General features: G+C 40.8%; 1 protein-coding gene across 2 annotated transcripts in view; it reads left to right on the top strand.

Annotated features, from left to right (window-relative positions):
- The first annotated feature begins 579 nt into the window (after nucleotides 1-579).
- kmt2a (lysine (K)-specific methyltransferase 2A) overlaps nucleotides 580-13,138 on the top strand; it is a 40,707-nt gene continuing 28,148 nt past the window's right edge. The window contains 1 exon segment of one of the 2 annotated variants that reach the window (NM_001110279.1): nucleotides 580-871. In NM_001110279.1, coding sequence (NP_001103749.1) covers nucleotides 626-871 — 246 coding nt within the window. In that variant the 5' untranslated portion in view covers nucleotides 580-625. 2 annotated transcript variants of the gene reach the window in all.

Raw genomic sequence — 13,138 nt, 5'->3', positions numbered from 1 at the left:
AAAGAATATGTGTATTGTAATTAACTCTTTTTTTTAATTAAAAACTATGATGCTCAAATTGTACTTTCTTTTTCTTAGGTGTCAAAGTCTTTCACTGATTTGATTAATTTGTGTGTTTGTGTGGAATCAGACTTAATTGGAAATTGGGCAATTAAAGATGCACTTGGTTGTAAATTAGACACTTCTTTATGCAGTTGCGTTTGGTGACGATAGCTGTGCGTCGATTCAGTGTCATTTCTGCAAACTGAAACCATATCAGACAAAAAAAACTATTTAAAAAAATATATTTTTAAACTTAAGTATTTTTATTTACCTAATTTCTTAAAGACGGAACCATAAAGGTCTATATAAAGTATACTGATTACCCAGTTAAATTTGACTAAATGTCGGTCTGCCTAATATACTTTTTTTTTCCTCCCCTGAGTATCGCCGACGAACCTGCGTAAAAACATCATTGAGCGCGTACTCTGCGCTGGGATCTCGTCGGGGTCCTCGGTACCACCGCCCCGAAACATGGATAATCCATTTTGACCGCTAGACGCGAGCTGCCGTGTGCTGAGATCGCTCGTTCGGGGCTACACCCACACTGAGCTCCTGATCCTAGGGCAGGCAGGCAGAGTGTAAAATGGCGCACAGCTGTCGGTGGCGGTTCCCTGCTCGGCCCGGAGGGAGCAGCAGCTCGGGCACCGGGAGGAAAGCGGGCCGAATTCGAGTCAATGCTTCCCTCCTTATCAGCGCGGGAACAAATCCGAACGCGAACGGGCTCGGGCCCGGTTTCGACGCTGCGTTGCAAGTGTCCGCTGCCATCGGCAGCAACCTGCAGAAATTTCGGGATGTTTTGGGGGAGTCGAGCGGCTCCAGTAGCGGGGAGGTAAGCGGGACCCTGGCTAAAGCGTTAGCCTCATTCATGATCAACGCAGGAATTGCAAAATAACTCGGCGGCTGAGTAGCAGCTCTAAGTTGCTAAGTGAGGAGAGTGAGTGAGTGTGCTAGTTATTTTGCTGCGCAGCAGACACATGCCTCCATCCATGTGCTGTTTTTCTTACTATGGGACCACCACTGACAGGCTAAACTGCTAGCTAGCCCACATCAAAACATGCACCTCTTTCTATCTAACGACTGGTGTTGCTGCTTCTCTGTAGTCCAGTTGTCTATGTTGAGGCGATCTAGCATCATATTTAGTGACCCTGAGGAGTTTGCGTCCATTTTTGACAGGATGGAGATGTGAAGCTAGATAACTGAAGGTTGCTTTGGCTTGAACTTGCTTCAATTCAAATCTGAGTCTCGCTTATCGCCGCTTTTTTTACGTTAAACATCATGAAAACCATTTTAAGCTAAAAGTGATCAAAATACTGAACTTTGCTCGTAGCTTGTGAGTCTCTGATGTATCTAAGGATTAATAAAGGATGACGTTTAAAAATATGTAACGTTAGCAACCATCGACTGCACTGTTTCTTTTTAAACTGCGTTTTCACTCATAACGAGATTAAATTATACCCTACTACATACATCCGTCTTAAACTGCCAGGTTAGCTCACGGCGTGTCGTTCACCTAAAGACAACTTAGTTCAGACACTTGGTGGGTGTATAACGGAACTTTCCTCTTGTAGTGAAATAACTAGGTTATGGTTTCTCAAGAAGCATAAACGATCAGATTCGAGCAGGACTGAACACCTGGTGCCAGTTGGTTGTTGTTGTCTGAGCATTTAGCGATAGCACGCAGGAGTGCATCTATCCCAGCTGTAGTCTGTTTGGTTTTTAAACTCAAGTTTACAGTCTTGACCCACGCAAAAATGAAGATTAAACTTAAAATGTGTAATGTTCTGTTTATAAAACTATTGTGACTGGCCATATGTGCACTTCTGGTATTATTTTCTTCAGTTATACATTGCCCTCTAGCTTGGGTTGAGAAATGGATGCTAGTAGCCTAAACATCGTTGCTATAAAAATATGCTTCCTGGTCTGTGTTTGTTGTGGAGAATGGGATTTATGTTCACAAATTATTCGTTCACTTCCAAAAGTTTGCAGCGTGTAAATTTTAAAGCTCTGGTGTTTGGTTTCCTTCACCCTCGAGAGGCTGGCTAACGCGTTAGCTTGTTAGCACCCGTGATGCACGGGAAAATGGGAGGTGGACATGTTTTTTTCCCCTCTCAGATATTGCGTAGTAGCAGTATGCATTCGGAACAAAATGTTTTATTTCAACCCGGAATCAAACGATCCCTGTGCAAAACCTCACAGCGGCTGAAGGGACCATATGTTTAGTCAAAGACGCCAAACGCAATGTTTTGAGGTGTGCAAAAGGCGGCTGTAATAAAAAGGGCAGCGTTTGACGAAGGTTGTTATGTGTGGGGGTGTGTACTGTGACAAACTACCATCTTCCTTTCTCGGTAGTACAGCGCTGCGCATCTGAATCGCGGGGAGATCGAAACAAGAGCGGGCGCGAACCAGAAACATGCAAATAGCGTGCTGGATTCTCTGTTTCGCCTCGGGAAATTTTTGGGTTTGAAAACGTGGCGCAGATTTAAGAGCGTGCTGGTGAGGTTCATAGACATGATGTTTTTGAGACGTTTTTTTTATATTATATATTGAGATATTTCAGTAAATCCTAGATTTGCCCTGTTTACTCCACTGAGATGAGGCAAAATATGCAGTTCTCTGCTTCTCTGGGTTCATTGCTTCAGTCTGTTTTGTGTACATGTGATTAGTTTACCATGGAAAATCACACCGAACCAGTGCTATTTGTTTTTAATTATTACTATTTTTAATTAGCAGATGTGTTTTAATTGATTTAAATTGCTTAATTTTTTTTAAGCCAGCACTGCTGAAAAAGTGAGAACTGCTTTAATCAAATGGCACATATAAAACAACTTTCCTTGTGATGTCACTTTGGTTGTATCTGCTATTGGTTATGGTATTAACAAGTATGGAAATGGCAATTTCCACAGCATTGTTCTGTTTTTTGTTTTCTTATTGAATATGCTTTTCGATTAGCAGTTATGCCCTATCATTGTAACAGTTCAGTGTGCTTTAATACACAATTGAAGCCCTTTTGCACAGTGCTCCGTTAAAACATGAATACATTTGTGAAATGTACAAGTAGTCTACGAGCCAGACAGACGGCTAAAATCCCAGTGGAGTTTGCAGCTCATGCGAGTTGCGGACACAGCATTGTAGTTTCATTCAGAGGGGATGTTGTGCCTGGGTAGGATTGTTCTGGTTCATCGCAGCCCGCTGAGCTCACAGAGCAGCCTAAGGCCAGTAGCATGCTCAGTAAACAGAAGCACGCCGCCCCTCCTTCCCATCAGACCCAAATCCAACAGCACGGGCCCACAGGGCCCCAATAGGATTTTACTTCTGATGGCTGCCTTTTAGACTACTTCATTAACCCATTTGGATGGCTTAAAAATGTTTACACAGAGGTAATACGCCGCTGTGATTTCACCAAACGCTGCTCGCTTTCGCTCTGATCGTCCACATTTGAGATATTTTCCTCGTAAATCTAAAGTGCAAATACTAGTCGGTGGCTGCTTGCTAGACAACTGTTACTTTCGGGAGGTGTCCTGTTTAAGTCTCCATTCATCGGCTTCTTTGTGAGGGACGCCATTTGGCTTGCCTTTTAATGTCCAGAGTAAAGCCCCGCTTACAGAAGCAGAATGAGGATCAATATCAAGGCCTTATACAAAAAAAGCAGTTGAATGGATACAGCAAATGAATGCTTTGCTCCGCTGCTTTCTAATGAATGGTGTGGCCTATACGGAGGGAAAAAGTCCAGCAGGTGTTTGGCCTATTTATCTGGAGAGGGCCCTGTCCCCTAGACAGCGTGTGGATCATAGCAGGAAGCTTTGTGTCTGCTTTTATTCCAGCCTTTAAGAAGTGCAGGCAGCTGAAAGAGCACAGACGTGGATATCAAAGGGTGAAGAGCAAGCCCTCCTCCCCCTGGGACAGCGCTGGGAGGGGAATTAGACACAGGCCGTCCCATCCATGGCTTTATTCTGTTTTTGTAGGCGGGCAGAGGGGGTTTCGTCTACCGCTTTTCACTTTATTTTTTGGCCTGGGTGGGGGCTTCGGCAGCCATTGAGCGCATGGACCAGTTCTCTGTGAATTTACGTCCCTCATTACACCTCACAGGAGGCGCATCTTTGTTTTTATCTTAAAGCCATGGCTCTTCATTAGTGTGGGCGTGAGGTGTTAGAACATGCCGTTTCAGAAGCTCTCAGTTTTGGGTGCTCTGAATGTGGGTGCATGAGCAACATTGCAGCATCAGTTCTGTATCTCTCATCAAGGGAAATGTCACTTGATGCTTTTGAAAGTGTGTCAGGAGGCTCAGCAGCAACCACTTGTTTTCGAAATGATTTTTCATATGAGATGAAAGGGAGGTGTGATGACCAGACAGGTTTCTTTCTCTGTGAGTGGTTGGGGTTTGTCCGTTTTGGCTGAGCTGAACGCCACCAGTCTGACCCCAATTTAATGCTTTGCTTTTCCGCGTTGCGTTTATCTTTTGCACAGGATTTTTTTGAGGCAATCTGATGCCTCAGCAGTTGTCAAAACTTCACATTGTTTAGAAATTGGTGATTCAGTGAATTTTTGAAAGGCCTCACTATCACATATCCCCGGGCTTACAGATGATAATCAGTTACATGTCTTGATGTGGTTATTTTGGTTTTCTGTGATTATAGGGGTGTGTGTGTGTGCGCGCGCGCGCGCGTGTGTGTGTGTGTGTGTGTGTGTGTGTGCGTGCGTGTGTGTGTGTGTGTGTGTGTGTGTGTGTGTGCGTGTGTGCGTGTGTGCGTGTGTGCGTGTGTGCGTGCGTGCGTGCGTGCGTGTGTGTGTGCGTGCGTGTGTGTGTTTGTTGGCCACACACACAGTAGTGCAATTATGTCCTGCTCTGGGGAGGGAGAGTTGCCAGGTTGCAGTGTGCTTGCCAGTTTATGCCCAGTTCTTAAGCGAACTGTAGATGCCATGTTGAGCAACTTTCCCGGGTTTTTGACCATCTGCTCAAAACAGGATGTAATGAGTTTATGTAAACAAATAGTCTTGTTTGTTTACCTTTTTATTTACGGGAACTCAGAGGTGGCACAAACAAGTATTTCATTACCTCTTTTAAAAGGAAGAATGAACTGATGCTACTCTGCATTTTCACGTGTTTGAAGGTTGGAAGTTTTCATAACCATACCTTAAAATATACTGAGGTAGGGCTGCACAATAAATAGTGTACACGTCGATATTGCAATGTGCGCATCTGCAGTAGTCACAATCTAAAGCAGGAAATGGAATGTGGAGTTGGGGTTATAGTTGATTATAATCAATGCATAGTTTAATCATAATGGAGAAAGTTTATCGTCTTCATGTTTCCAAAAATTCAACATTACTCATTATCTTTGTTTCACCATTCACATGTTTTAAACGTTTACAAGTTTCTTTTTATGTTGAACACAAAAAGAAGATATCTTAAGACCTCCTACACGTTTAAAACAAGTGAAAGGTGATTAAGGCCCAATCCCAATTCTATTTTGTACTCCGGCCCTTGCAACCGAGGGTTAAGGTGAAGGGCTTCAAAGTTTACCCCTAAGAATTGGGACAGCACTACAGTACCTGCACACGTCATCATATGTCCTCGCGATTTCTTGCTTCATATGAGATCAGACAATCGCGACTGCTGGAGTGATTCCAGTTGTGTTATTTTTTGGTATTGATCTTCAGGAAATAGCTGAAGGCATATATTATGTTATCATAATGATCTAATGCGACAATAAGATCGTAATCATGTGCATTTAACACAGTGGCCATACTCTTCAATGTAAACACAGCATTAACATTATAGCAGAAACTATAAAAAAAAAAAAAAAAACATTGACAGCCACTTGACTTTTCTGACAGGGTATTCCAGTGTCATTGAGTGTCAATGTTGTGGGACTACTATACAGGAGTTATTATTAGGGATTATAGGTCGTGAAATTTAGCGGTTTTTATTTTAGTGTTTTTTTTTTTTTTTTTTTTTTTTTTTTTTTTTTTTTGTATATGTGTGAATGCAAGAGTGTGTGGGTGTTTCCCAGTGTTGGGTTGGAAGAGCATCTCTTGCATAATGCTGGATAACATATGCTGGATAAGTTGGCAGTTCATTCCAATGTGGCAACCACAGATTATTAAAGGCAGTAAGCCGAAAAGAAAATGAATGAATAATTATCCTGTATTTATGTATGTGTTTTTTTGTTTAGTTTTTTTTTTGAAAATGAGAGAACACAAATGAAGGAGAATAACAAACAAGTGTTTTTGTTTACCTTCTCCTTCACCGATATCTCTCTTCCCCCCATCCTGCTCTGGCAGCAGGTGCTTTGGCCGAGCCGAGTGACACTTTCTCGAGCCCAGTTTCGACGCTCACCCCCCACTACCACCACTCCTTCGGTCTCAGCCGTGGGTGTTGATTGAGCAGCCAAAGTGAATAGTCAGAGAACTTGTATTGCGGGGGTGAGTTGTTTAGATTAGCTTTTCATGTGTGCTTGTCAGCCACTGGTCCTTTTCATCATGCGGCATCTTCGCTCCATGCCTATATGGTCAGAATGATGCTCTGTGGTGCCCTGTTTCTCCTGCCCTGCATTCCTCCATCCCTCCTCCCTCTCCTCATGTCTAGAGGATGTTGTTTACATCTTGCAGTGAGCCTCACACACAAGGTGGAGGAGGGAGTGTGTGTGTGTGTGTGTGTGTGTGTGTGTGTGCGCGCTTTTGAGTGCCTGAGGCAGAGTCGTGCTGTCATTGAGAGCTACTCATGGTGTCACACTGACTTTGAGCTCCACTGCTCACAGCTCTCTAGTACTCTATCACCTTCGGCTCAACAGTAGAGCTGCAATGAAATCATCGTAGCTCTGGGAGCCTACATTCAAAAGCAGAATAAAAAGCTATAGTCAAAAAAAAAGGGTGTGGGAAGCGGAACAGAATTAGCGCTTAAATTAGGCATGGGGCAGTATAAGATTCTGACCATATGATAACCTTGGATAAAAATACGGTATTTTACGGGATTGCGATTACTGCTCTAAAATATATTCTTTTTAAACGTCTGGGTAAAAAAAAAAAAAAAACATTTTTCCGCTTTGAACACAATATATTTTGTTTTGAGAATTGTGAAAAATATTTTGAAGCAGTAAACATGTCAGGGGATATAATTCAAATGAATTACTGACTTCTGCTGTCATCATTTGTTTCAAAAACACAGATTTATTTACAATTTAAAACAGCAGCTTTGGATAACATTTTTGCTTGAGATACTATAGTTCTAAAAAAAAAAAGTAAATAAAAAAAAATCTTAAACATAGCTTAGGAACGGTAATACAGAATGTTTTGGTGGCTTTAAAACCTTGACTTTTCCAACCGTGGTATACCTTAAACGATTATTGTCCCATGCCTAGCTCAAATAACATAATTGGATAATCAATCTAGAGGGCTAAGCAGTGGCGCAGTAGGTAGTGCTGTTGCCTCACAGCAAGAAGGTCGCTGGTTCGAGCCTCGGCTCAGTTGGCGTTTCTGTGTGGAGTTTGCATGTTCTCCCTGCGTTCACGTGGGTTTCCTCCGAGTGCTCCGGTTTCCACCACAGTCCAAAGACATTCGGTACAGGTGAATTGGGCAGGCTAAATTGTTCGTAGTGTATGATTGTGTGTGTGTATGTGTGTGTGTGTGGATGTTTCCCAGAGATTGGTTGCGGCTGGAAGGGCATCCGCTGCGTAAATACTTACTGGATAAGTTGGTGGTTCATTCTGCTGACCCCGGATTAATAAAGGGACTTATGCTGTGTTCACACCAGATGCGGAACGTGCGGATAAATCGCGCTATTCAAGCGTAAATTGCCGCGTGAACATTTGAGGTTACTCACCTCATTCGCGCGTCAAACCCCACTTCATTCGCGCGTCAAACCCCGCTTCATTTGCGTGTCAAATTCACTTCAGAACAGATGCGGATTCGCGTGAGGCGCAGGGCTTCTGTCTGCCCGGTGACTCTAGCTTCTTTGCTAAAAGGGTAACATGGATTTTATGAAGACAATTGCAGTGCTTATGTTCTTTATGAAGGCTGAAAAACCGCGTTGATACGTTTAGTCCACTACATGCTTTCAGAGGTGCATCCAGCTCTGTGAGCTCATAAACTCCTCCAGAAATGGAACCTGGATCATGGAGGCTTTCAGCGGTGCTTCTGACTGAGCCAAGCCCAGTTTAATGACTTGTTGTGGGTGTCGCCTGGAGGATTTCCCCCGGGACACCATCAACAGATTCTACGTCACAATCACACCCCCACTAGAGCAAGCTTCTGATTGGTTAACGCGGCTGAATGAACTCGAGATTCGCGCGAAACGCTCGTTAATCGCATCAAACTCGCAAAACGCTCAAATCGCCCCTCGCAATTTGCGTCATTCGCGCCTATCGCGCTGCATGATGTCTATTCGCACGTTTGCCTTGACTTAACATGTAAATCACTCGCGCTTGACGCGCGTTCCGCATCTGGTGTGAACGCAGCATAAGCCAACAAGAAAATGAATGAATGAATAATCAAACTATTCTTTTAATTCAAGACATGATGAGGTTGTTAACATGATGCCATATTAGACACATTTACGCAAAGGAGAAGTTTCTCCAAAATGAAATATTGCAATGCCTGCCCAACTCTCACACTTATACTTTTGTAATATGCAATTTTTAACATTATCAAACAGCACTTTTTATCTGGAGAGACTAAGGCCCCATTTACCAAATTCAGATTTTTTGCACCTATGTGACACAGATCGGATCTGTTCTATGGCCGTGTAAACCGAAATAAAAAGCTCGCATTCGGATATTCTGAGATCAGTTTCAGGCCTCCTTCAAATGTGGAAATAAATCAGATATAATTTGGATATGTGACAATGCTACTGTCTTGTAAACAGTCAGATCAGATTTATTGAGGCATTCCGTTTTATATGTTATTAAACTTGCAACAATGTGGTGCTTCTCCACGGTTTAATGACATAGAAGGAAGAGCGTGTGAGGAAACACTAAAGTGGTAAACAACAACAACAGAGGAAACATGGAGGAGGAAAGAAATCAGTCGCCACAATTTGTTCCCACCAGACCTGAGATCTCTCTCGAACCAACAAATTCCTCTGAATGGTGGAGGACACCATATATAAACCATAGGTGCAAGCTGCGATGACGGCCCTTTCCCACCTCAAAATCATTTTTAAAGTTGGGCGAACTTCGTGTTGTAACTTTTGCTTTTTGTCGCTATTAATACACTCACTGCGGGCTCTAACACCAGTTCACACACAGGCAAATGCTACATCTTCAACTACACACACACCTCAGAGCTATACCATTACATAAACTGCGTGGGGGTAAATCTGGACTGAACCATTCACATCTTATACTACACTCTGCATATTTCGCAGAGCTAAAAACAAGACAATTTCTTCCATCTTGGGTAGTGTGGCACAGATGCCAGATCCCGCCTTTATGCATGCGTAACATCGTAAATGGTATAGCAAGTGTAAACATGAACTGGATATGGGTAGGCCCACCCGTGTGTAATAAATGTGTGTAAACCTATATTTATTCAGTTTTTTTTTAAATTAATTTCAGTAATATTATTGACTAATGTAAAAATGTTAATCTGATTTATGTACAATGCCGTTTGTACAGTAATATTTTTACTATAGTAAAAAGTATTTTTTTTATCTAGTCATTTACTAGATATCTTATATGACAACTTGCTTTACCAAATAAAGTGAATCTAATTGGATTTGCATTTTAAACATTAAATAAAAGTTTAAAAGATATTTTTATTTCATATATTAAGGTTTTAGTTATGATACTCTGCAGAAAATAATTCAGCAGAAATCTGCAGACTTTTAACAAAATTCTCAGCAGAAATGGCAAAAAACGTCTGCAGATTCCGTCTGGCCCTAGATGTGTCACAATTAAAACAATGTGTAAACGGATGGGCAAAAAAAATTAGATATAGGCAACAAATCGGAATTGGGCATTAAGACCTGACATTGTAAACGGGGCCTAAGAGAATTATCAGAATCAGAAAGAGCTTTATTGCAAGGTATGTTCACACATACAAGCAACTTGTTTTCGTGACAGAGCTTCTACAGTGCAACAGAATTACAGAGACAGGACAAAAAACAGATAATAAATATATTTTAAAAATAGAAGTATTGTATGCAAATACACAAACTGACGATTGTATGTACAGGTATAGTACTATATACAACGCTATGTGTGCAGCTGTTGTGCAAATTGACATGTAAAGTGTGTTGTTAGATAAGTGTTTAAGAAGTGTATAGCAAGTAGTGATGTTTGTTTCATAATTGTTATCATCAAGTGCTCATGAAAGGGATTGCCTGAGGGAAGAACCTGTTTTGTGTCAGGCTGTTCTGGTGCACAGTGCTCTGTAGCACTGGTTACCAGAAGGTAACAGTTCAAAGAGGCTGAGTGTAAGCGGTTCAGAGTGATTTTGGTAGCCCTTCTGCTTGCTCTGGATAAGTACAGCTCTTGAAGAGTAGGAAGGGTTGTACCATTGATTCGCGCAGCAGTTCGAACTATTCTGCGTAGTCTTCGAGGGTCAGATTTGATAGCTGAGCTAAATCAGACAGTTATTGATGTGCGGAGGACTGATTTAATGATGAATCAGTCTAGACCCACAGTTATTTATAATTATTAAAAGTAAATCCTAAAGCTATTTGACAAAAGTCTTGCCATCGGTCCCAGTTGTAAGAGCAACAATTTACAAATAATAACTTGACTTCTAGTTGATCATTTGGAAAAGTGGCAGAAGGTCGATTTTTCTAATGAATCATCTGTTGAACTGCATCCCAATCATCACAAATACTGCAGAAGACCTATTGGAACCCGCATGGAGCCAAGATTCTCACAGAAGTCAATCAAGTTTAGTGAAGGAAAAATCAAGGTTTGTGATTAAATTCAGTATGAGGGGGTGCGTGAGATCTGCAGAGTGGATTGCAACATCAACAGCCTGAGGTATCAAAACATATGGCTGCCCATTGCATTACAAACCACATAAGAGGACAAATTCTTCAGCAGGATAGAACTCCTTCTCATACTTCAGCCTCCACATCAAAGTTCTTAAAAGCAAAGAAGGTCAGTGTGCTCCAGGATTGGCCAGCCAAGTCACCAGATATAAACATTATTGAGCTTGTCTGGGGTAAGATGAAGGAAGCATTAAAGATGAATCCAAAGAACCTTTAGGAACTCTGGGATCCTGCAAGAACACTTTTTTTGTCATATCAGATGATGTTAATAGGTTATTTGAGTCATTGCAGAAATGTATAGATTTGATCGACCAAGCTCATGGGAGTCATACACAATATTAATTAGTTTTCCACTGCACCATGACTTTATATTCTCCTGTACATTATTGCTGTTAAGTGACCAGACTTTTGTCTAAGCAATGTCAGACCTTGCAGTCCTAATTAAATATCAAGGCATTATCATATTTTATTTTGGTAAAATAAGTGTAATCTACAGGACTTTTCCTTTCAAATAAGCTAATTCTGTTCCAAATGATCATTAGAAGTCAAGTTATTATTTGTTGTTTCTAAAACTTGGATGAGCGACAAGACTTTCATCAGGTAGTGAATTCTATATTGTTACCTTTGTCTTGTTATTGTAATAAGGCTTTTTATTAAAGTGATATTTATAAAATGTTTATAAATGACCTGTTTTTGCCTTGACAGCCAGAGAGGATGATAAGGTAATAAACTCAAAACATGCTCTCTTCAAAAGCAGAAAACAAATTCATTATCCACATGGGTTAATCGTAAACATTATTTCTATAGGGCTGCATTCCTGGTCCTCGTTTTCTTTATTATGTTCACTGGTTGATGATATGAAAAATGCTTAATTGAGATGATCCGTTAACACTGATCATCTGATAACAGACCTTCATTTAATTTTGGGCTGCTTCCCGTAAGAAATTTGTCACCATATGTTGAAATTAAAGCTGAACGGGGATTTGTTAGTGAGATTGGACTTGTATGTGTGCAGTCTCCGGCGGCATCTGTTCTACAAACTGGACCGAAGGGAATTTAGCTGCAGCCCCACATGCTGCTATAAATAAAGAATATGAAATGAAACGCCCCCTAAGGCTTGAAAATCAACACAATAGGCTGTTTAAGGAACTTGCGGACATTAATCATCTTTTGAGAGGTAGGAGCTGGTGCATAGTGAAATGTTGTCAGTGCTTGTTTAATCCAATAAAGACCCATATACTCTCTGTAATTGTTGTAGCAGTAGGAACATTTAGCAGTATGTAGGCAAATGGACGTGTAAATCGGTTTCAACAGGATACATTAAACATCACTTGATCACTTTTCTGATGATTGATTGGTTGAGATTTCATAAAGTGTTTTACATAAAGTGCATTTGTCATTAGTATTTTTATAAGTTTATTTTTTTATAGTTTTCACTTTGTGTAAAATCATCAGCTTCAGACCACCAGCCCATGCAGACCGATGTCTTGTGTGCATTGTCACATTTTCTCATTTCTTTTATTATAACATTATTCCATTTGAATCATTTGGTTTAATAGGCATATGGCTTCAGGTTTCAAACGTTTATGGGTTTCTTTTTGTTTGTTCTTCAAATAAAAAGAGATGAAAACCTGTAATCATTAGCAGCATCCCAAATCAGACCCTGTAGTTTTTCAGGATTTTTTGTGGACAATTTTGCTATAGATTTTATATATATATATATACACCATAGGATGTCTAATCCCATCTTTGCATTGACTTAACATGTAAATCACTCGCGCTTCATCCGCGTCTGCTTACACTCAAATATATCACTTGTGTTTCGTATACGACATCTATAAATCATGTAAAACAATTCTTTGCAAACTGAAATAAATATAATTTGATTAAATGGTTTGGGGTTAGATGTTTTATGGGATTATGTACTTTTTTGCAGCTATTTTGCGTTTAAATTAAGAATTTTACAGAATTGCTAAAATTAGCGACTTTTTGTTGATTTTGCGTTGGATTCATTGATTGCGGAATCGAGAAAGGGAGTCTGCTAAATGCCACAATTTACACCATGCACTTGTGCACTATGTACTTATGCACTTACATATGCTATGCTGTTAAGTGTGTATGTAGTGACGT

The sequence above is a fragment of the Danio rerio genome, chromosome 15, assembly GCF_052040795.2.
Source record: "Danio rerio strain M-AB ecotype USA chromosome 15, GRCz13ab, whole genome shotgun sequence".
NCBI classification, from domain to species: Eukaryota; Metazoa; Chordata; class Actinopteri; order Cypriniformes; family Danionidae; genus Danio; species Danio rerio.
Note: the sequence above shows the minus strand (reverse complement) of the source record. Positions and strands in the feature narration are given on the sequence as shown.